Below are 22,887 nucleotides of genomic sequence, written 5' to 3'. Positions count from 1 at the left end.
AACAGAAGCCTAAAGTGTCCCTTTAATACTAAATGGGACCTTGGAGTGGACTGAATCCTAAATGTGCTCAAAGAAGCCTCCTCTTACAAAATCAGAAAATGGATTTGGCATGTGAGGTGTAATTAACCATGTTTTTAAAAATTCCAAAACCATCACCTGTTCAGTTTTTTCTTGGCAGAAACTGTTGAGATACTACTTGGAATACCTATAAATAATATGATAAGCATATAATATAGCATGGTGAAATTAGAACATATTTATATGTTATACCATATTTTCTTTAACAGTGAAATTACTCAGTCAGAACATGAAATTAAAGTGCTTTCTTTTCCAATGTACTATGTTATGCACAATGCTGGTATGGCAGTAAGTTTTTGGTCATAATGATCAGTGTAATATGTGACCTTCGGCAAGTTTCTCAGACTTAGTGCATTTGCAAACTCAGCTTAGTAATACCTGCCCTCACCTATCTGATAGTGGTATCTTGATTTTTAAAATGAGATAACATGTGAAAGTCCTTAGAGGTGAAAGTATGACTGATTATTCTGCCTTGTTAGCTTTCACCCACTCCCATTTCTTTTATTCCTGTTTTTTGAGCACAGAGCATCGTGCATGCTAGGCAAGCATTTACTAAGCTGCAGTCCCAGTCCTTAACTTCCTTCTCTTGCTGAAAAAAAAAAAAAAAAAAAATCTATCATGTGCTGATTTAAGTTAGTGAGCTTTCTCTTCTAAGCTAACTAAGCCTGGATAAATGGTGGCAGGTCGTTTTCCTCCCTTGCAGCGCAAGCTGAAAGGAAGAACTGTGTAAGACCCATGTTTACATTTTGCCTTTAGCGCCGTTGTCTTTTTGGTAAAGGCTTATTTTTGCCCACCTGCCTACCACAAGAAGTTTGGAGAATCTCCTGTACCAGCTAAAAAGTGACTAACGCAGATCAGCTTGCTTACTCACTGAGTCACATTGTTGTGAAATTCTTGAAGTGAACCTCACTGTGTGACAAGGAGAAAGAGATTAAGTTAAAACAGTTTATACTTGCTGATGAGATGGTTTTAGTGGCTTGTTCACTGTGCAGCAGTAAAGGATGGAATTAGTGAAATTTCATACAGCTCTATGTAATTAGTCTAAACAAGTTCTGGATAAACCACACCAGTCACCTTTCTGTCCCTTGTTCCTTTACAGACTACTTGCTCTCTGACTGATAAGGGAGATTGGTGTGGGAAATAAAATCTGGTTTCATATCCCAGCCCTGCCAGGCTGTGACTTTGGGCCAGTCTTGCCACTTTTGCACTTTGGACTCCTCATTTCTAAGATGGATCAGTAGTAGTATTTGTCCTATATACCCGAGTGAGCAATTGTACAGAGAGAGAGAGAGAGAGAGAGAGAGAGAGAGAGAGAGAGAGAGAGAGATTTTAACACAGTGCTATCCCCATACCCCCTCCCCTGCCAAAACAAGTGAAAGGTGATTCTGTGGCTGTTGGAGACTAATGGTATGTAAATGGGCCCAGAGGAGTCAGACTTTCTGATTGTTCTCTAGAGGAGAGGAAGGGAAGTTCCGAGCTCTCGGAGCTGGGAAGAGAAAGACACATGCCAGTGTTTGGATTTCTTAAATGAATCATGGAGCACAATTTCAAAATAAATTCAGTAGCTGAATTTCCAGACTAGTCGCTTAAGAGACAGTTAAGTATAAGTAACTGTTTTGGTCCAGTTTTTGTAAAGCAGTGAAAAAGCCCATTGGTTGTATGATTATCAGTTTGTGTAGTGATTTGAGGGATTTAGCTGCGCTCTAGGTGAGAGCTACTGAAGCCACTTCTCTTAGGTTTTCCATGCTTACTTACTGTGTGCCCAAGGCTTGCTTAAGTCCGATTTGTAAATACCAGCCCGATCTTCAGTCCCCTGCCCCATGAGTAAGAGTCTGAAACCAGATTTCTTTACCAGGAGTGAGATGCTGTTTTGGCTCTGCAACATCCTTATTAATGAGCCCGGTAACCTTATACAGTTAGACAAAGTGGCTGCTATTGGTTCTGTGCCTCAGCAAGGTTAATGGACTTAATTAACCAGGTCACAGAGTACTGTTAAAGTGTCACTTTTCTTACTACAGTCTATTGAAGGCCTTTTCGTGACATTTCTGTATTCAAGATGGGTGTAGTTTGTTAAATTCACTAAGAATGTAACTGTTAGCTGAGAGAAAAGAATTTTTGTTTCATCTTAGTTAAAAAGTGTATTTAGAATCTTGCCTATATCTTATAAAGCTCCCAAAAGTAAAGGTTTGAGAAATTTAATCTACACAAAAAGTGGCCCTCCACACTGACTTGTTATCTGTAAAAGAGGGATCTCATTAGTGTTATGTGTTTGAGGAAAAGAATAGTGTTATATATGTATAACTTTTATGCTAAAATAAATTAAAGCATTTATAATTGAATCTTCTGAAATGGCTTAAGTGCAGAGAAACTGTTCATTGCATAGAAGGCATCATCAGAGAGCTGCTCTACTGGATGAATGGAGTGTTGAAGGACAAGGGACAGTAGAGAACTCTTGAACAGTATTCATTTGTCCCATTGCACTGTTGATTCGTGTGGAAGCCTAGGGGAACGGCCAGTCTTCTCTTCTTGCTTTACTCTCAGGCTGGACTGCAAGTACGAGGCATGAAATATAGAGCAGATTGAAATCAGACTTAGTGGTCAGACATTGTGTGTCACTGTGGAAGACAATTTATAGAGTCAACAAAAAAAGCTAAATCACCTGATACATATATTTAACTTGTCTTTTTAGTTATTCTAGTCTACTAAGTAGGTTCACCTTAGCAACCACAGGAAAAAGAAAACAGCATTTCTTTTCTCTTGGGTCATAATAGAAATGGTGTTAGTTCTTTGGATTAAGACCTTTTGACTTGTGGGGCTGTGGCTGAGATCCAAGGGAGACAAGAAGGTGATCCCATGAGTACTCCCCAATCTGGGCTTCCTGTGATAATACTCAGAAAGAATAGGCTTTCTTGAGATTCAGCACTGGTTGGTCCTTTCTTCTCCCAAGTTTCTGCTTCCTCAGTAGACAGAACGTAAAGTATGTATCCTTAGTCCCACTGTCTCACTTCATGCCCTTCCACGTACATTCTTACATCGCTCACCCCGGGCCCCAGTGCACACTCTGACACCTCTCACTCCTTGCCCCTCCATGCCTCCACTCTGACATCTTTCACCGAATAGCCCCCTACTGTCCATGCACACTCAGATATCTTTCATCCCACACCCCTCCATGCACACACACTCTGACATAGACTGGAGCAAAACATAAATTGTTTGTTTAGTTTTTGAATTGGGGTTTTGTTATGTAGCTCAGACTGGCCTGGGACTCAGTATATAGCCTTCTGTCTCAGTCCATCAAGTGCTGGGATTATAGGTGTGTGCCTGAAGAACACAAGATGATTTTCACCATGCCATTAGTGCTTTATTTTTAGATGCTAACGCAAGATGGTTTTTCACCACCACACCAACTTAAGTATCACCAGCCACTACTGAATTATGAAGACAAAAGATGTGTATGTAAATGTGCATACATTTGAGATTTTTAATAGTTAGAACTTTGAATGCCAAAACATTAAATTTGATGCAGTATAGATGAAGGGAAGAGAACATGTTGTGATCTGTGTATATTGAGAGTATGGTAGAAAAGAGTTAGGACTTCGTACTGGCTAATCTTCTGTCACCTTACCAGAGTTAGATGAAAAGAGGCAACCTCAGCTGTGAAAAATCCTCCATAAGATCCAGCTGTAAGACATTTTCTTAATTAGTGATTGATGGGGGAGGGCCCAGCCCATTGTGGGTGGTGCTATCACTGGGCTGGTGGTCCTGGGTTCTATAAGAAAGCAGGCGGAGCATTCCAATAGGCAGTACCCCTCCATGGTCTCCACATCATCTTCTGCCTCCAGGTTCCTGCCCCGTTTGAGTTCCTGTCCTGACTTTCTTTGATGATGGGCAGCAATATGGAAGTCTAAGCCAAATAAACTCTTTCCTTCCCAACTTGCTTTTTGATCTAGTTTTTCATTGCAGTAATAGAAACCTTAACTAAGACAGAGTCTATCTTAAAACAATAATGCTTTAAAAGAAAGTATGCTAAAGGGTTAGGAAAAGGTTATATATGAAAAAAGTGGAATACTTTTATTTCTTTTTCAGGAATTATCTCAGTATTTTCTCTTTATCGTGACTATGTGCCTGATAAGAAGCCGTGTTAGGAAGGAGGGGTTTATTTTGACTCAGTTTAAGAAAGCGTGTGGTCTGCCATGGCAAGGGTGGCATGGCAGCAAGGATGTGAGGCAGGAGGCTGGCACCTGTGTCTGCAGCCAGGGGGCAGAGAACAGACAGGAAGTGAGGCCAACCTATTAAGGCCAAAGCCTGTCCTCAGTGACCCACTTGCCCAAGGCCCCACCTCCCAACAGCCCTACTACCTGGGGACACAAGTGTTCACACAGTGTGAGCCTATGGGCAGCAATTTCACAATCAAACCACTACAGAAACACACTGTTTAATTTTATCTGAGGAAATTGATGTTTTCTAATAATAGAAATGGAAACACTGGAAGACATTTTCTATCACACTTCCATATCCTTGAGGAGCTGAGAACAAGAAAGGTCAGGAGGGACATAGTCCTTGATAGAAATGTGTGTGTTTAGTGCCGCCTCGGAAATACCTGTTGAAACTGAACTGAGAGTCAGTGTAGTTGTTCAAAGGTCTCCTTAGTCATATGGTTAGAATATTTCATTTGATAAGCAGGACCTCGCTTATCATTTTAAAAGACTTAGAATTTTTGAAATCGTTGATTGATGAGTGTAACTTGTATGAAACCTGTTTTGTCTAAACAGCTTGTGGGTTTAAAGCTGCCTCATAAGATGTCTACATGAGAAGCTTATGAGGACAGTGGAAAACAATGGCGAAAGTACTGTTCTCTGTGTAAATGCTTACGTAAGTCCCCTTGACAACCTCTCAAGAATTTCTGTAGGTTAGCCTGCACTTAGAGGACGGGAGGAAGGCGAGGAACAGGGAAAGGACTGGGTCCTCACTCCCAGCTGCTCTTCAAAGTCCCTACCATGTTCTGTGGATATCTGTCTCAGTTCTTTTGAGATGCTCTAGCAAAGTGCCCTGAGCAGTAGCCCATGCACGATATGCTCCGCACACTAAGCTCAAGACAGCAGCAGCTTAGTGTCTGAGGAAAGCCCACTTTGTTCAGGCTCCGAAGGGCTCTGGGATCCTTTTATAAGGACACAAATCTGATCATGTGCCAGTGTTCTGCCTTCATTAGCACATCACCTTCCAGAGTTGGAGGATGGAATATCAGCACTCACCTACAAAGGTCACAAACGTCCAGAATTTGGCAACAGCAATTCCTTGTCACACTGCGATTTCCACCTCAGTTATTTTTGTCTCAAACAAATATTGGGTTTCCTTGTCTCATATAAATAAGGTATGTGATAGTAAAATGGCAACATTTTGTGGTGCCTTCCCCCCCCCCCCCCCGTCTAAATGGCCTTATGAAGTGCGTATACTTCGCCATGTATCCTCACCTCAGAGTACAGCAGACAGAAGAGCAAGCTTTCCAATGAGAAGCCTAAGGCTCACATCTACCTTCATCTCTCAGGGTAGCACATCTAATGATACATGCAGAGGTTGTGGTCTGATGTCCTGTTGTGTGACTTGTCGGTATTGATTACTGTTACTTCCCTGAATTCCACTCCTTTAATTTTGACAACACATAACTGATTTTGTTGCTAGCCTCTGGCCACTCCTTCAAACCCTCTTTGAGGTTTGATCTCATCTTTCTGGACCAAAGGGATTTCCCTGTATGTTTTCCTAACACTGTTTTGTCATTTAAATTATCTGTGTCTCAGACATCAATTAAGTCTTAAATCTCCTAGGGTGTTGCATCTCTCCAGATCCTTCAAATCTTAGTATTCCTCCTTAGTGTCTTATATTTGACACTGTGTACATTTCCCAGAAATGATGTCTTGCTCATAACTAGCATTTCTGTTTTTATGCTGCTGAGTCCCCCATCCTAACTCTACTCCAGATTTCTTGTATGAGAACCATATATATGAAGTCACTGATGTAGTTGTCATTTTCTGTTTAGTTGAGCTACAGGCTTTTTAATGTCAGCATTCTAGTGTAAAATTTTCCCCGTAACTTTTTTTTTGGGGGGGATGCGATTGGATAATATACAGAAGTACTTCTAATCAGTAGATATTTCTCACATAGAAATCTGTTTGCTTTACTTCTTTTAGAGCCTCATACCTTACTTTCCATCTCCAATTTTTACTGATTCTTAAGAGAGTTCACCTACCTTTGCTCCTGCTTTCACAATCGTATATCTCCCAGAGTAAGCTTGCTTTCTCTCGTGTCCCAAGAGCTCTTTGGACATTGGAAAATTTGCCTGCCTTTCCCATGATTTCTTTCCAGTTATTCCTTATTTCTCAGGCTTCATTTCAACCCCCTTTATGTGGTTTATGTTGCTTACCTATGTGGTCCCATTTCCTGTCCTTTTAGGCCAGTTCTTGAGGTGTAACTCAATCTGCTTGCACCAGCAAGTACCTGTTTGGAGTGTTCTTACTCTTTCTCACTCGTCCTGTTGAGTTTGGTCTTTTTTGGCTGACCTCCCTGAGGTCATATGCTATCTCTGGACCAAAGGGATTTTCCTGTATGCTTTCCTAACACAGTTTCATCATTTGTAGCTGAAACCTAGTGTTTTTTTTTTTTTTTTTTCCAAAACCACCTCTTAGATGTATAGCTCTCTTCTCTTCATTTTCACTTCATTGGGGATATAATTTTCCAGAACTAAATTTGAGTATTTTCCTTCTAAATTATCTATATCTCAGACTTTCACATCAATTTAATGAAGCAAAACACCAAAGTAGTCCAGTTTCACAACCCATATCTAGACCATGAACAAAGTAACTTCGGCCTTTCCTCAAGAAATAGTTACTTCTACCTTTGGAAATGTGTAAATGGAATCTGATTGCCTCTTACTGTTGTCACCCAAAACCATGCCATCATCACCTTTTGCTTAGAAAACTGTAGCAGCCTACTAACTGGCCTTCCTCTGCCACCTCTCCTAAACTCATCCCAATCGCCAGGGTGAAAAGCACACCTGTTCACTCCTCTGCTCCCTAGTAAATGCTAATGCGTGCCATCCTCTGCTGTATCCCACACTCTGACCTCATTTCCTGCCTGTCTCTATAACCACTCAGACTCCAGGCTCACCACCTTAATTTCTTTAGATCCCTACTCAGCATTATATTGAAGCCATCTCTGACTATCCATCACAGAAGAGCTTACCTGTTTCCATCTTGTTTGACTATCATTTTTCCATTCAACCAGAGTATAATCTCTGCCAGGGCAGGGACTTGCTCTCTTCATTATATCCTCAGCATATCTTGAACAGATGTGACCCCTACTAGGTTCTTGGCACATAGTTGGTAAAGTCCACAGTAGAAGTTAATCTTAGGGATTTAGCATACCTACCAAAATAAGGACCCCTACCACCAACACTGAGCTCTTTGGGTACTTGCAGTTAGACTACCCCTTAGTCTTGGCTTCCTGTCCTGAAGTAGGTGTTGTTTTAGTGCTTTCTTAAACTCCTCTTTGTTTTGGGAGGGTTAAATGGGACAATCACTGTGAAATGCCTGTGTATCTCAGTACCATACAGATAAAAAAATGATCTAAAGCTATAAGCACATAGTTGAAGCTGCCAAGTTCTGCTTGCTTGCTGAGGCTGGAACATGGCCTCCTTATTCAAATACATCTTCAACAGATTTCTGTTTAAAGTGGCTTCCTTCATTACCTCAGCTTGGCTCCCTGGAACTTGCTCTGTAGACCAGGTTGGCCTCAAACTTGGAGACCCCTCCCCACCTCTTTGTCTCTAGTTCTGGGATTTAAGGCATGTATCACTACACTTGGCCCTAAGCTTTTCTTTAACATTGGAAGCTTAGCTGGGTGGGATCTTGGTGGGATCCCCTTATTCCTTTTAACATCAGGCTTTTCTTTAATCTGTGTATCTCCTTGAACAAAGGATTTAGCTCCATTCTACTTCCTGGTGTCCCCTTTCTTCTCAAGCTGTAAGTTTTATGTTTTTCTTTGCTCATCTTGTTCCTTTTCATTGTAGATCTCCATAAGAGTGAACGCTAATAACCACATGACAGAATCAATACCAGGCTGATTTGAGATTTCCTCTGCCAACGAATTAATCCAAAACTCTTCAAATTAGCCTCAGGTAGACTGTTTGGAAAAGGGAGATAAGCATCTACTTTCTTCACTAAATTATCACAAGAACATCTTCTAGGCTACATACTAATATGTTTTTCCTCTGAAACCTCTTGAACCAAGCCCCCACAGTACAAATCACCTTCAGCACCACTGTCTTCCCTGTTTTAACTAGTGTGGCCCACTAAGATCTGCGTAAAGCATTCAGCTGATTTCCTAATCCAAAGTCCACATTCCTCCAAACAAAAGCATGGTCAGGCCTGTCACAGGAATACCCTAGCCCTGGTGCCAATTTCTGTCTTAGTTAGGGTTTTGTTGCCATGAAGAGACACCATGACCACTGCAACTCTTATAAAAGAAAACATTTAGTTGGGGCTGGCTTACAATTTCAGAGGTTTAGCTCATTTTTGTCATGTCAGGAAGCATGGTGTCACACAGTCATACATGGTGCTGGAGAGGTAGCTGAGAGTTATACATCTGAATCCTAAGGCAGCAGAAAAAGTGACACACTTCTTCCAGCAACACTACACCTACTCCAAAAAGGCCACAACTTGTAATAGTTGTGGATCTATGGACCTATGGGGGCCATTTTTATTCAAACCACCACAACTGGTTTTCTTTCTCAGAACTGCAAAGAATTTATGGTTGTTCCCAAGTGGAGTATCGCTACCAAGATAAGAAATTTCTTAAACCTAAATATGTTCAGGAATTCCAGGTGAGTTCAACTGCTCATCCTCCTGGATGTCTACAGTTTTCTTTGAGGCTTAAATTTGCAGAAACAGTAACAGCAGCAGCAGTAGCAAAGTGCTTCTTTTTAGCATATGTCAGCCTTTTTTCATGAAAAGGTCTGCTCTGCTCTGTCCTCAATAAGAGGGCGAGAAGAATAAAACATCAACTACTGTTTTCAGTTCCAAATAAATACCTGGGCTGAGCTTCCTTTGTATACATTCCCTGGGTACTCAGTAAGTACTGAACTATCAACTTATTTTATAAACTATTAAAAAATGAAAGTGAGAAAGCATAAGAGATTAGTTTAAAACATAAATATGTACACATCAAAAAAGGGGAAAATATGAATAGAGCTGGCCTTGATGGCATTTGCTGTAATCCCAGTGTTCCAGATGCTGAGGCAAGACTGACAGAAAAGTTTGAGGCTAGCCCATTAGAAAATTTTAAACCCCCCCCCACACACACACTTACCTTAGATTTTGTCCTTCATCCTGGTCCACAGTTAGTATTTCTCTCTCTACTCCTCTTTCCATGTTCTTTTGGCCCTTGCCATCTTTCAGCTGATGACACTTTGGTTTCCATACATGAAGGTCTAAGATCTTGGTCTCTCTATCTGTATGTAGTGGTTTCTCTCATCCATTGTCTTTTACCACTAGATACAGAAAAACTAAGAGGTATACCAGAGTCATACCTGTCTTTTCTTACTCTGTAGTAGCAATCCTGATTACCTTTGGCAGTCACAATTCATTGCCTCAACCAACTTTTAGCCTTCCTTTTTTTCTGTCTATGCTATAAGGGGCTCAGAATTACTAGGCTTCTGTTTGAACTTCCAGGTCAGTAGAGGCATTGTTGAGTCCTTGGACAATCATTCTTTGCTTGGGTTCTGATACTGTCCAACCAGTAGAACCAGAGTTGCCATAAAGTAGGGTGGGGTGGGGTGGGGGTGTAAGCTGATCACCAACTGTGACAGAGGGAAAGAGTTGGGAAACTAGTTCTCCCCCAACCCCCACCCTACCCCCAGCCTGTCCACTCCGGCTCTAGGAGAAACTATATCTGTTATTCTCTGGTTTTCAGTATCAGCTGAATGCCACCTTACCTAATCTCATGAGGTGCTAGAACTGAGTCTTTCAGAGATGACTTCAGCATCTCTTTCTGGATGATAAGCTACATGGTAAGAACCATAGATCCTATTGGTTAGTATCAACCTGCGTCTTTGTACTGTTTCATTGTAAGTTCTCAAGTGAGAAATCATGGCAACTAATAAGGCTTTGGCTCAATCTGTGGATATAAAGACATGGCAGATCAGGTCCATTTCAGAGTGTCTTTTCATGGGAGAGCTCACATATGACCACAAGTGGTTTGGATATTTGTCTGGAGCCCTTCATGTTTTCACAGTGTTGCTAGTGTGGTTTAATGAGTTGGTCCTGTCTGCCACTGCCTCCACCTTGACCTTGTGCAAGTTGTTTAACTACTATGAGCTACTCCTCCTGTCTGTAAAATTGAGATAAAGATGCTTTTTAACTTGAGGCTTTGCGCCACTTGGAGTTAAAAATGGTGGTATCCATTAGCAAGAGCCACAGTGCTCATCCTACCCTGCCTTAGGTATGGACTTTGTTCGACTGAGCACTTAAAAATACTGTCTGACCAACAAAACTAAAAGATCTGAGCCCAGGGGGTCCTGCAGAGACTGCTACACCAACAGAGGACCATGCATGGAGAGGACATAGATCCCCTGCTCAGATGTGGCCAATTGACAGCTCAGTCTCCATGTGGATCTCTGAATGAGGGGAGCAGGGACTGTGTCTATCATGAACTCAGTTGACTGCTCTCTCATCACTCACCCCTGATGATTCAACCTTGCCAGGCTGTGGTGGAAGAGGATCCAAGCAGTCCTGATGAGACTAAACAAGCTATGGGCAGATGGCAATAGCAGAGAACTCCCCCTTTCAGTGGACTAGGGGAAGGGGATGAGGGGAAGAGGGAGGGAAGGTGGGACTGGGGGAGTTGAAGGAAGGGGCTTCAATCGGGATATATAATAAATAAATTATGAAGAAAAAAAATACTGTCTGAAACAGTGCCCTCAGTATTTATTTCATTAAATGCTCCCTAACATCTGATAAACTTTCTTCCAAGTGCTTACCATAGTGTCATAACCTCTTTGTCTAGTTAAAGAATACTTGTTTCCCCCAACCAGATCACAAACTCCAAGATAGTTGTAGAGACGGATTAATTTGTTAATCCATATATCTTCCAATGCCTACCTAGTACAGGGTCATGTGTAACAGATATTCAGTAAATCAGTAAATGACTGAGTGGGTAAATATATGAATAAACAAACTATATATATTTCTTTAAATGTTGTCAAAAGAATTCCTCCATAACAAGCAAGCAAACAAACTCTGAGAGGTGAGATCAGCATTTCCGTTTGTTCTCTCAGGGAAACGAGAACCCTCACGCTGTGTTCTGAGTATACCAGTTATTCCCGTTGATCCCAGTTTTAGAGTGGGCATAGTGCAAAGAGCAATGTCCTGGGGTGATTTTCAGCAGCATAAGTGCTTCTACATACTTAGTACAGATGCCTGAAGGTGGCAGGCCTTCTCATTTGGCTGCCGTCTGTTGGGAATATTCTAATAGGATCGGTCATCAGAACCAAATCAATAGTATACATACATATTTGGTGGAACTCATTTTTCAATTTTTCTCAAAGCTTGAAGGAGGAAAGGTGTCCATGTGTGATTGGAACTGCTCCCTGGTGCTGTCACAACACCTTGGCAAACTATAAAGTCCACTTGATGTGTCATAATGAACTACAAGGAAGTATTTTCTCTCTGGTGTTTAGTTAGAAGTCGTACTCTTGCTAAGGAACAATGCTAGGAAACATACCAAACTACAAATAATTTAGTCTGGTAGAGTTTAGTGTAAATTATACAGTAGCAAAAGAAGCTTGCATGAGATGAAGCAAACAGTCTATGCTTGGTGTCATTAAACATGTATGAATATTTCTTAAGCATGGAAAGAGTATAGTACAATATAAAAAGTATAGCATGTCTCCCATATGTACATGCAATAAGGGTAAGAGCACAGTGAAAGCATAGTGGTTCTCTGTTGAGACATATCTTTTATAAAATTTTCACCAAGTTCTTCTGCTACATATAGGTGGAGACAGCGTTGGCCTATATTAATGTACCCTGTGTATGACCAGTTGGGTTGGTGGTGTGTCATAACTGTGGGCCAGCACCCATAAGTACTTCAGTGCCTAATATTCAACTGGGACTCAGTAAATATTTGTTGAATGAGTCTTCTGGGAACAGTTGAGCCAGTTCTCTGTAGATTTCTATCATGAACCAGGTCCCATTGCTTTAGATTCAACTTATCACAAATTAGAAATTAGAATCCTGAGTCTTCTTCCTAAGCAGAATAAAAGCAAATTTTGTTAGCTAATGTGTGCTGTGGTGAACTTCTAAAGGAGACTGGAAAGTGTTGGGTATTTGGTATTTGGAAGCAAGACACCTTGCTAGTCATTTGAAAGTCAATCAGTCTATCTGAGACTCTCGGTTCAGTTACAGGAATGACTAATTTTATACTAGATTATCACATGATTCAAGAAGTGTGTGAATGACTCAGACCATTAATATCTTTCACTCCTGTGTTCTCCCCTCCCAGCGAAATGATGCCTGTAAGGCAGTAATGGAAATTGCAGGAGGAGATCTTGACTTTGCCCTGTAGCAATAAAATGACACACTTTTTAGTAATTATATATGCATACAGTATTTTACAGAAGAAATTAGGTATATTATCATTTTATACCTATATTAGTATTTATATTCAAGCATTGTGAAAGTGGTATGCAGTTTCAATATGGGTTATGATTGATTTCCACCTTTTGTTCCCTTGCAGTATTTCCCCAACCACCCCCAAATACCCTTGGCTTTTGTTCAGAGGAAGGACTTTCCACCATAATAATTAAGTTGGCTCATTGAGTACCTGTCCCTTGCTGACACAGAGGAAATGCTGCAGCAACAAGCAGGCAGGATTGGGTGTTAGTTAAAATGTAGCTAAGGGGCCAGAGAGGTGGCTCAGCAGGTACTTACTACCAAACCTGAAAACCTGAGTTCAATCCCCCAGACCCAGAAAGAAACAACACCCAAAAGTTGTCCTCTGGCTTCTCTACATGTGCAGTCATGCCTATGACCACATATGTACAAATATATAATAAATAAAATGTCCCTGCTCCCCCCACTCAGAGATCCACAGGGACACTGAGCTGATAGTCGGCCACATCTGAGCAGGGGGTCTAGGTCCTCTCCATGCATGGTCCTCTGTTGGTGCATCAATCTCTGCAGGACCCCTGGGCTCAGATCTTTTAGTTTTGTGGGGCTCCTGTCCCCTCCATGTCCCTCTAACCCCACCCCCTCTTCCTCCGTAAGACTCCCTGCGCTCTCAGGGGCTGCCTCTATCATGATGTTGAAGAAAAAATGAAACAGATTTTTTTAAAAATGCAGCTAAGTATTCATAATTGGTTTTTGAGCCTAAACTGAGCAGAAAGTGTTTTAAGAGTGTTTGGTGATGTGTATGTTTTTTGCATTATTGCCTCATCTTTTTGAACAAGGTCTGGGTATTTGGCATGAGCTTTTGTGCTTTGCTCTACTCTTGCCAGAGTCCCAGATGACTCAAACTGAGTTGTATGGACACTTCTCAGTCTTTATATAGCTTAACCTCTCTGAGACATTTGACACATCTTAACATTTCTTCCCCATTTTGGGGGGCACTTTTTGGTTGTCTCTGTTAACTCTTACAGGTTTTCTTTTTAAACTCTTCTAGTTGCCTGTTAAATTTGGTATTCTCCAAAGTTCTATCTTGGTCGTTTTTGTGTTTCCATTTACTCAGTCTCCTTGGTGATCTCATTCATTTCCATGGTTTCCATTAAAATCTATTTGTGGAGGCCTCCATGTGGGTGTCTCCAGTCTTAACTGAGTGCAGACCTGTGTATCCAGCCTTCCTGCAGATCTGCCTCTTAAAATGATAATGACAATAGTAATCGTGACAACAATAATAGCCCCTCATACAATACTCTTGTCAGGTAACTGGGAGCTTTATTGCTTTGTTCCACTTATTCCCAGCAACTTTGTGAAATGAATACTGTTATTTTCTATGGCTATGAGAGGAAATCAGAGTTGGATGCATATAGGGGCTTTTCTGAGGTCATTCAATGAGTAGTAGAGTCTCATATTCTAAGTCTAGAGCCTAAATATTTAATCTTAACACCTTAGATTTGCATGTCAAGGTAGATTCCATTATTGTCTTCTACACACATACCTTCTGTTGCCTTCCACCTTATATGAAAGGACATTTCAGGGGCTGGAAATGGAGCTAGCATGAGACAGGTCCTGGATTTATTCCCAAACACTAGACATTCAACTTCTGTAGGTAAAGAAGCACTTTATTTGTTGTTGGTTGGATTTCTGAGATAGGATCTTAGGCAGCCTACCTTGTCTTTAAACTGTGTGGTCAATGATACCCTTGATCTTCCTCCTTCCACTTCCTTATGCTGAGATCTTAGGGGCTCCATGATTGTGCAACCATGCCCAAAGTCAAATTACGTTTGTATGTATATGGAGGTATGTTGTTTTAAAAAACAGGAAGTGTTCCTGTAAATCTGATTTCTAATTTAAAGTCCATAGCCTGTTTTCTGCTATACAACAGCCATTTAGAGAATACCATATTTAACAGGCAACTTCAAGAGTTAAAAAAAAAAAGAAAACCTGTAAGAGTTAACAAAGACAAGCAAAGAAAGTGGCCCCCAAAAGTGGGAAGAAATTGTAAGATGTGTCAGAGGTCTCAATAGAGGTTGGGCCATATAAAGACTGAGAATAGAAGTTCTTTTCCATTTACAGTGCTGGGGCTGTTCCCCAAGGCTTCTTTGTGGATCTTCGCTATCCAGTTTTGAGCACTTCAGTGCTTGGTAAAGACCACTGTGCACAGCTGGGCATGCCTCTAATCCTAGCACTGGGAAAGCAGAGGCAGGTGGATCTCTGAGTTCGAAGCCAACCTCGTTACAGAGTAAGTTTCTGTGTTCCCAGCTCAGATCTTCATGGTCCTTGATTATTATTTTTTTTTTCAAGTAAGAGCTATTACTTGCTTGCTCTTGGTGTTTTTTGTTTTATATTTCCCCATTTCTTCCTTCTCTATCTTCATTTATGTTAAAGTATCTGTGCTGATGTTGGCAGGAAAGGAATGTAATATTTGATCATCCACCACATGCCAAAAATTAAACATAAGTAGAATTTTGTTGTCTCAGTGTCACTAAAGTGTACACTGCTGGTTCCTAGTAAAGAGACAACAAACAATCAAAGGTTTCCTAAGGATTGTACAAGACCACAGCCTGAAGTGTAATCAGGTTTGTTCTAGGGTTCATGCTCATCTTACCCAGCTCACTTGAAGCTGCTATTCATCCTCTGTTCAAATGACACATCTGCCTCTCCTTCCCATCACGTGGTTCCTGCTTCTTTGTTCTTTCTCACCACTGAAATCTTAGAACTCTCTTAGTTCTGGCTGGATTGGAAAAGGAAAGAATGGAAAGAAAGAATCAGTCAGGAGTGCCACAGAAGAAAGGAACAATTTTTCTTAAGACAATGTTTGTTTTGGCAAAAGGTAAACAAGAAAGTTCAAGTTAGAAATCATTAAATCCAACACTGAGTGTCCATACCAGGCTCTCATACAGCACAGAGCAGCTCCTGACTACCTCACCTGCTTCTCTCCTGCAAGGGTCATGATGCCAGCTGGCCCACAGATGTCAACCAGTGCTGGGTATGGCCAAATGGGAGATGAGAAAAAGAAGTAATCTTTGCCAAGGTAGCCATAACTATTTATCAAGACTTTGTTTTAGAAAAAGGGGAAGATGATACAATACAGTCTTGTAACCTCGACTACTTGGGAAGCTGAAGCAAGTAGATTCAAAGTTCAAGGTTTGCCTGAGCTTCAGAGGGAGTTCAAGGCCAGCCTGCATCATTTAGTGAGGACCTGCTTTAAAATAAAAAGGAGAAAGAAGGCTGAGAGTATAGCTCAGTGGTGGTGTTGGTCTAGCATCTGTGGGGCCCTGGGTTTATCTAATACCCCAAATTAAAAAAAAAAAGAAAAAGAACTCTTTTTCTCCGGCACGCCACCGACGTTCCTATTGTCATCATGGGTCACCGCCCCACCCAGTGTTACTTTTATTGTAAGGACAAGCCGCACCCAAAGTCTTGCTTCTGCCAGGGTGTCCCTGATGCTAAGATTTGTATCTTTGACTTGGCAAAAGTTGATGAATTCCCACTTTGTGGCCACATGGTGTCAAATTAATATGAACAACTTTCTTCTGAAGCACTGGAGGTTGCCGGTATTTTTGCCAACAAATACATGGTAAAGAGTTGTGGTAAGGATGGCGTTCATAGTCGAATGAGGCTCCACCTTTTGCATGTCATCCAAATCAACAAGATGTTGTCCTATGCTGGGGCAGACAGGCTCCAGACCGGTGTATGTAGTGTCTTTGGGAAGCCCCAGGGCACAGAGGCCAGGGTTCACATTGGCCAAATTATCATGTCCATCTGCACCAGACTTCAGAATAAGGGGCATGTGATTGAGGCTCTGCGTAGAGCCAAGTTCAAGTTCCCTGGTTGCTAGAAGATACACATCTCAAAGAAGTAGGACTTCACCAAGTTTAATGCGGATGGATTTGAAGACACGGCTGCTGAGAAGCGGCTCATTCCTGATTCGCTGTGGGGTCAAATGTATTCCCAGTCGTGGTCCCTTGGACAAGTGGAGAGCCCTGCATTCCTGAGGGTTTCCACAGTGCTCTCCTGTACCCTACCAAATCATGTTCAGTAATAAACCTCAGATCCAATCTGCTAAAAAAAAAGAAAAAGGAAGCATAAATTAGTAGATTGTTTATTGCCTTTTGTTATATATTTTATTGTAATTTATGTAATTATATATTTCAGAATAAGGATGGGTGGATAGATAGATAGATGGAGACATAGATGGCTGGATGAAAATGTACATGCTTGCGCTTTGAATATTTGATGAGTTTCACAAATACTAAAAAAAAAAAAAAAAGAATATTAACAGTTTTGATAGTTTTACCTATCCCTGAAAAGGCAGAACAGTTTATTCTACAAAGTATATATGTATGTATTATGTACTTATTCATTCATTCATTCATTCATTCATTCATTGTTTTTTAATCAGTCTCCTTTTAGCCTTTAGTCTTCAACTTCCTGTATAACCTAAAATTATCCTCAAACTTGAAGCTATCCTTCTGCCTTAGTTTCCCAAGTGCTGGGATTATACATGTGTGTGCCACTCAGTCGAAGCAGCAGGAATGAGCTGGCTCTTGTGCAGGGTGTGGATTGCAGTGAGGACCTTACACAGTCTAGGCAAGTTTCTACCGCTTATGGCTCCAGACCATGCTTCAGGCTTTTAAAAAGTACCCTTCATTAAACAAGTTATTTCTACCACCAACTGTTCAATTTCGTCTGATTTTTAATTAAAGTTAAACTTTAACCTGAATATTTATCACTATAGAGGAACTTATTGACATGGCATGTTATAGAATCCACTTGAGAGGCTAGAGACATGGCTTAGCAGTTAAGAGTGCTTGCTGCCCTTTCATAGGACCTGAGTTCAGTTCCTAGCACCCATATCAAGCAGATTAAGACCACATGTAATTCCACCTCCGGGGTGGTGGTGGGGGATGATCCAACACTCTCTTCTGGCCTCTGACAGCATTGCACTTATGTGTACAAATCCGCACTCAAACACACATAATAACATTAAAAATAAGTAAATAAATAAATGAGTAAAAAATTTCAAATATTAATCAAGAATTATAAACATGATTTTATTTTCACAAAAATTGATAAAGCGGTAATTAAGCTCACTGAAGTTATTAAGTAGACCTAATTCAACATGACTAATAACAGAAGAGGAAATGAATACATAGGCACATTCAGTGAGAGGACCATGTATTGGTGTGGGAGAAGACCATCTCACGTAGTAGGAGGACCAGATGATAGCCCCAGAGAAGATGACCATATATAGTGAGAAACCACATAATGGCGTGGGAGAAGATGGACTACCAACTCTTCTGTCTTCTTTCCTGATTTTGTATTTCTGGACTTCAGAACTATAAAAGTGAATTCCTATTGCTTAGACCACCTAACCTACTAAACCTTGGTGCTTCATAATGGCAGTTTTGTCAAATTGACAGATGTGTTGGGCTTACACATTATATCTGGGCATGTTATCATTGCTAAATGAAGAGACCTGATAACCTCTCATCTCAGATTTCTTTTTAAGGATTTTGAACTTTGTCCTAAAGTAAAAAGGCCACCTTTATTTTTCTTGTACTAGAATAACATACATAATCAGTTACTCAAAAAAAAAAAAAGAAGAAGAAGAAGAAGAAAAACAAGAAAGAAAGAAAAAGAAAAGAGAGAAAGAAAAACCTCTCTTATTTCTGTTAAAAATATGGACAAAATAAGAAACTATTTAGATCCATTGATTGACACATTTGTTGTAATAATTGACACATAGTTATTTTCTAAACTATCATCCAGATTACTTGGGTATAATAGGTTCTCTTTGCACAGGAAATGTGTACCAGAAGCAATAGTAGACGTTCATAAAAGATGTTTGCTATAGTAAAGCTTTCTAACTCCCTAGAAGTTCTGACTACTAGAAACACATATTTGAATCACTAAATTTGGTTTATTTTGGTGTTTCTAGTCATGTCTCATCTTCAAGTGATGATGCCTATTTCCATCATCGCTCTCCAGGCGCACCCCTATTCCTACCCAGTTTTCTGTTTAGTGTTTCCATAGCTATTGTAGTTGAATCATGGGAATTACAGGAATTACATTTGCTGAGTGAATTAAGGACATTGTTGATAAAGAAAATTTGAGTTTTCCTCATCATATGCTCTTACCAGATCTTTTGCTCATCATCCTAGCTTATGTCTTCATTTCAGACCGATAGACATCTTAAGAAATCCTTTGTGCAGTGCTACTACCATTAGCATCTCAAGTGAGTGTGAACCCATATTCTCTTGTAAGCCTGGAAAGAGCCTGTAGTCCTTTTCTAAGAAGAACAGTTTGGTTTCTAGATTATCTTGAACTCTTGAGGACATAGTCTGGAACTTGTCATATCTTGTTTTGTCATGTATAGTAAAAGAGGCTAGCTAGTCACCGTGTCTCACAGCTCTTATTCTTATTCATATGCATTATTATTAAATTGCTTTTCTACCTTCTCTTTTCTGGTTGAGCTTTATTGGTATTTTAACCTTTCAGAAGTCATTTAAATTTTTATTCAGTATAAAAGTTGTCATTGAAGCATATCTTTGTTCTTCATGATAGGAGTTGATGGTGAATCAACGAGTGCCCAAGTATAAGACACTCACTTCCTTCACTCTCTCACATAAGTATGAATTTGGGAAGGTTTTGGAACCCTGCTTATATTACTAGTCTTCTGAGCTAATCAAAATCATAGCAATTAAGCAGAGGCAGCCTCCCAATTGGGAGGGTTTGTGCTCCCAATGAAGGCTTGTTTATTTGTGAAGCTTGCTGTGCAGTATGACTTTATGGTATTCCTTGCCTCGGACTGCCACGATCGTTTTCCTGTTTAAGCAGTAACACTTCCATGAAGAGCTAACTCGTTCCTGGCAACAGCTCCTTGAGTTTACCATTAGTGAGTTTGTATATCACTCCTCCAGATCCAGGTAGTTGCTTTGCCTTCCATCTTCCCTGTCTTTTTTCCAACAGTTATCCCCTGAGGCCTGGATAGTAAAGGCTAAGTTGCTTCTTATTATTCTCCTCAGTAGAAATCTTGCTGTTTGGATAGGACTGTTTGGCTTTATTTTTGCAGTCAGAAATTGTTGAATGAATGGCGGTACAGGTAGTACAGATATTTAAGACATCAAGCAAACTTTATATTACTTTGTAGAAGAGGAAATGGGCTTCCTCAGCTTTCCCAAGCCAAATCCTGGAAGAGTGGATCCAACCTGAGAGGTCTCCAGCTGTACTGTTGACATGGGATAAACTGTTTGAACCAAGGCACTATCAGCTATTCCATAACAACAAAATGAAAACCACAAAGGTAGAAAGGAAGCAACTGGGAAGAAGGACCAGGGTTCTAAAAGAGTGTTGCTGCTGCTGCTGCATATTTGTTCTAAAGGACATGAAGGTGTAATTAATTAAGACAAACTCAGGAACAAGATAGATGGGTAGAGATTTAACAGCCAAATGGTAATTGACAAACAGAGCCAAATGGTAATTGCAGCAGTAAGGACGTACATAGTGATCACAGTCCGATACCTTTGATATTTATTCATGGCTGAAATCTTTGTAATATTTAGGGAGACAAACATACATTGAGAGTTTGGCTTTGAACAGAATAAGTGGGACTCCTCGTAAGGCCAGGAAACTGTGGAAAGGCAAAGTTGAAGCCTTAGTTTCTGATGTTAATACAGGAATCACTGTCATGAGCTAGTGAAAGTCTGGAAGAGGACACCGAGACTAAAAATGGAATAACTGGGACAGGCTGAGCAGACCTAGGTGAAGAAAGAACAGTGATGCCCAAGTCTGGGCCGGTTGCCTCATCTGCAGTGTTCAGCAAGTTAATGGGCACAGTGACAGGCTGTGTGTGAAGGCTGTGAAAGTATAGCCAACAAGCAGGGTGGGGGAGTCCCAGCACCTTTTCTGAGTAGTCTTGTAGTCTCTTGGGAGGATCTGCTTTCTCTCACACTATCTTGTGAATTAAATGAGATTAAAATAGTTATACAGCCCTTGTTGATCTGCTTATCTCTAATGATCCTGAATTTGCTGTCTTTCTTAGGTAAAAGAAGAACGCCCAGAAAAAGTACCGGATTTAAAATTACTAGTAGAGAAGAAATTTTTGGCTTTACAGGATAAGAACTCTGATACCGACTTTAAAGACAATGAAAAGTTTGTGCAGTTCAAGCAGCAGCTGAGGGAACTGAAGAAGCAATGTAAGTCAGCTGCTTTGCTTTGGCTTCTTGAGCTCTGGGGCCTGACATGTGAGCAGTTCTGGAACAGGTTCTGTAGTGCTCGCTTCTGCTTGCTCCATCCTCTGCCTGAGTGCCTTGTCTTGTTGCAGTTTCATGTTTGTCTAGTACTGGTTCCAGTCACCTGTCCATTTCTAAAAGCCAACAGTTTTCACAAAGTATCTCACTGCTGGGAAGGGGAACTGGGAAAACAAATAAAACTGAAAAACCGTTTTACTCACATAATGATGGTAATTCCTTCAAACTGTAGACTGCTGTGCCAAGCTCTAAAGTACACTTGTTCGTGTTTGCTGCTGTGGAGTGGCATTGGGGAAGCTTCCTCAGAAGATTCTTTTCAAAAAGATCAAAGTCCCTCTAACCCTGCACCCTTGGGTGCTGTAAACCATGTGATTTCTAAATTGGCTTTTATTTTAGATGACTGTTATATATAGGGTTTTTAATGAGCATAGTTTTTACTTGAAAATGAGAGTGAGGAAAATAATTCATTACACACACACACACACACACACACACACACACACACACACACCTCTCAAAGAGTATACCAGGAAATAATATATCTTCTGCTCAGTGAGGGACCAGTGCCCCATCCTCGCCTGCTTTTCCATGTGGTTCTCAAAACAATGTTAGTGTTGTGTTTTGTTTGTCTTGTCATCAATTTAGATTGTACAGAGAGAGTTTTGTTTTTGTTTGGTTTGTTTTAGGATTGAGACTTGTTTATTCCTTAAAGAATTGTATAGAAAAGCAAATAGCTTTTTTCCTTTTAATGTTAGCTTTCTTTCACATTCATCTGTGCACTGATGGGAAAGGAATGTTATGTGTGACGTAAATTGATTTGTGTCCCTCTGTGTACTCAGCATAGCGATTTGTGTTTTGAAGTAGGCCTTCTTTTAAGTAAAGTGTTTCCTTTAAGTTGGTGCTGAGATCTCAAAAATGACTGAGGAAGCTGCTTCACTTTTGTCTATTTTACAAATAACTTATTTCACAATTTAGAATGTTTTGCAATCATGATGAGACTATTGCTGTTCTGTAGATTTGAACAGTAAGCATTTTCTCTCTATTTGGTTCTTTATTGAATATTGTCACTACCGAAATAGTTCTCAAGTAATTTTGTGCTGTTCCTCCGAATAGGGAATAACCCCCAGAAGAGAGGCGATGGGGCTTTCAGTTTTTATGGTTGTCATAGCAGACAACATATTTTAACTTTACTGTGCTTGAATCCTGCTCTTATAGACCTAACACCCAGTCAGGGTCTCTTTCTTTAATGGTATTTTATAATAAAACTGAGGAGTAAATATATAAAAAGTATGTTTCTTTCTCCTTTGTTGCTTATTCACAAAGTTTTGTTCTGTAAAAGAAATTATAATAAATTTTAGACTAATATGGTCTTGGGAAATTTTCTAATCAAGAGCATGTAATGCAACCAAAGTAATGTTGGAATTGTGATTATTATTATTATTATTATTATTTTTTAATATGGGGTGAGAGAAAGAGACAAGAGAGATGTGCTTCGCTGGGTCCAGCCATACACATCATTTGGATAGTTAAATGTAATGACAAAGTAAATTTATATTGAAAACAACACTTCCTTGTGTACGAGTTCCCCATGCATTGCAACACTGGGATTAACAGAACTTTCCCTTTAATTTCCCCCGAAATGTTCTTTTAAAAAGTGTACGTCTTGAATGGCAGGGCAAACAAAATATCAGCATTCTTTTAAAGTGCTGTATCAGATGCATATATGGTGCTTGCAAAATGAAACTCCTAAGCTCAGTGTTTTGGACATTGCCAGTTAAACTTGCACCATGTGTGATAGATTTTATTCTTAGATTTCACTCTCCTATGAGGTCCTGACTAGGACCAGG

General features: G+C 40.3%; 1 protein-coding gene and 1 pseudogene across 6 annotated transcripts in view; both read left to right on the top strand.

Annotated features, from left to right (window-relative positions):
* Positions 1-22,887, top strand: part of Nsmce2 (NSE2 (MMS21) homolog, SMC5-SMC6 complex SUMO ligase) — a 225,454-nt gene that overhangs the window by 58,380 nt on the left and 144,187 nt on the right. For all 6 annotated transcript variants that reach the window (XM_021653553.2, XM_060389370.1, XM_021653550.2 and 3 more), the window contains one exon: positions 20,833-20,986. In XM_021653553.2, coding sequence (XP_021509228.1) covers positions 20,833-20,986 — 154 coding nt within the window. The remainder of the gene's footprint in view (positions 1-20,832; positions 20,987-22,887) is intronic.
* LOC110558567 (large ribosomal subunit protein uL16-like) lies at positions 16,150-16,866 on the top strand (annotated as a pseudogene).

This window comes from Meriones unguiculatus, chromosome 8 (assembly GCF_030254825.1).
Source record: "Meriones unguiculatus strain TT.TT164.6M chromosome 8, Bangor_MerUng_6.1, whole genome shotgun sequence".
In the NCBI taxonomy this organism is placed as follows: Eukaryota; Metazoa; Chordata; class Mammalia; order Rodentia; family Muridae; genus Meriones; species Meriones unguiculatus.
This window is presented reverse-complemented; position numbering and strand designations above follow the sequence as displayed.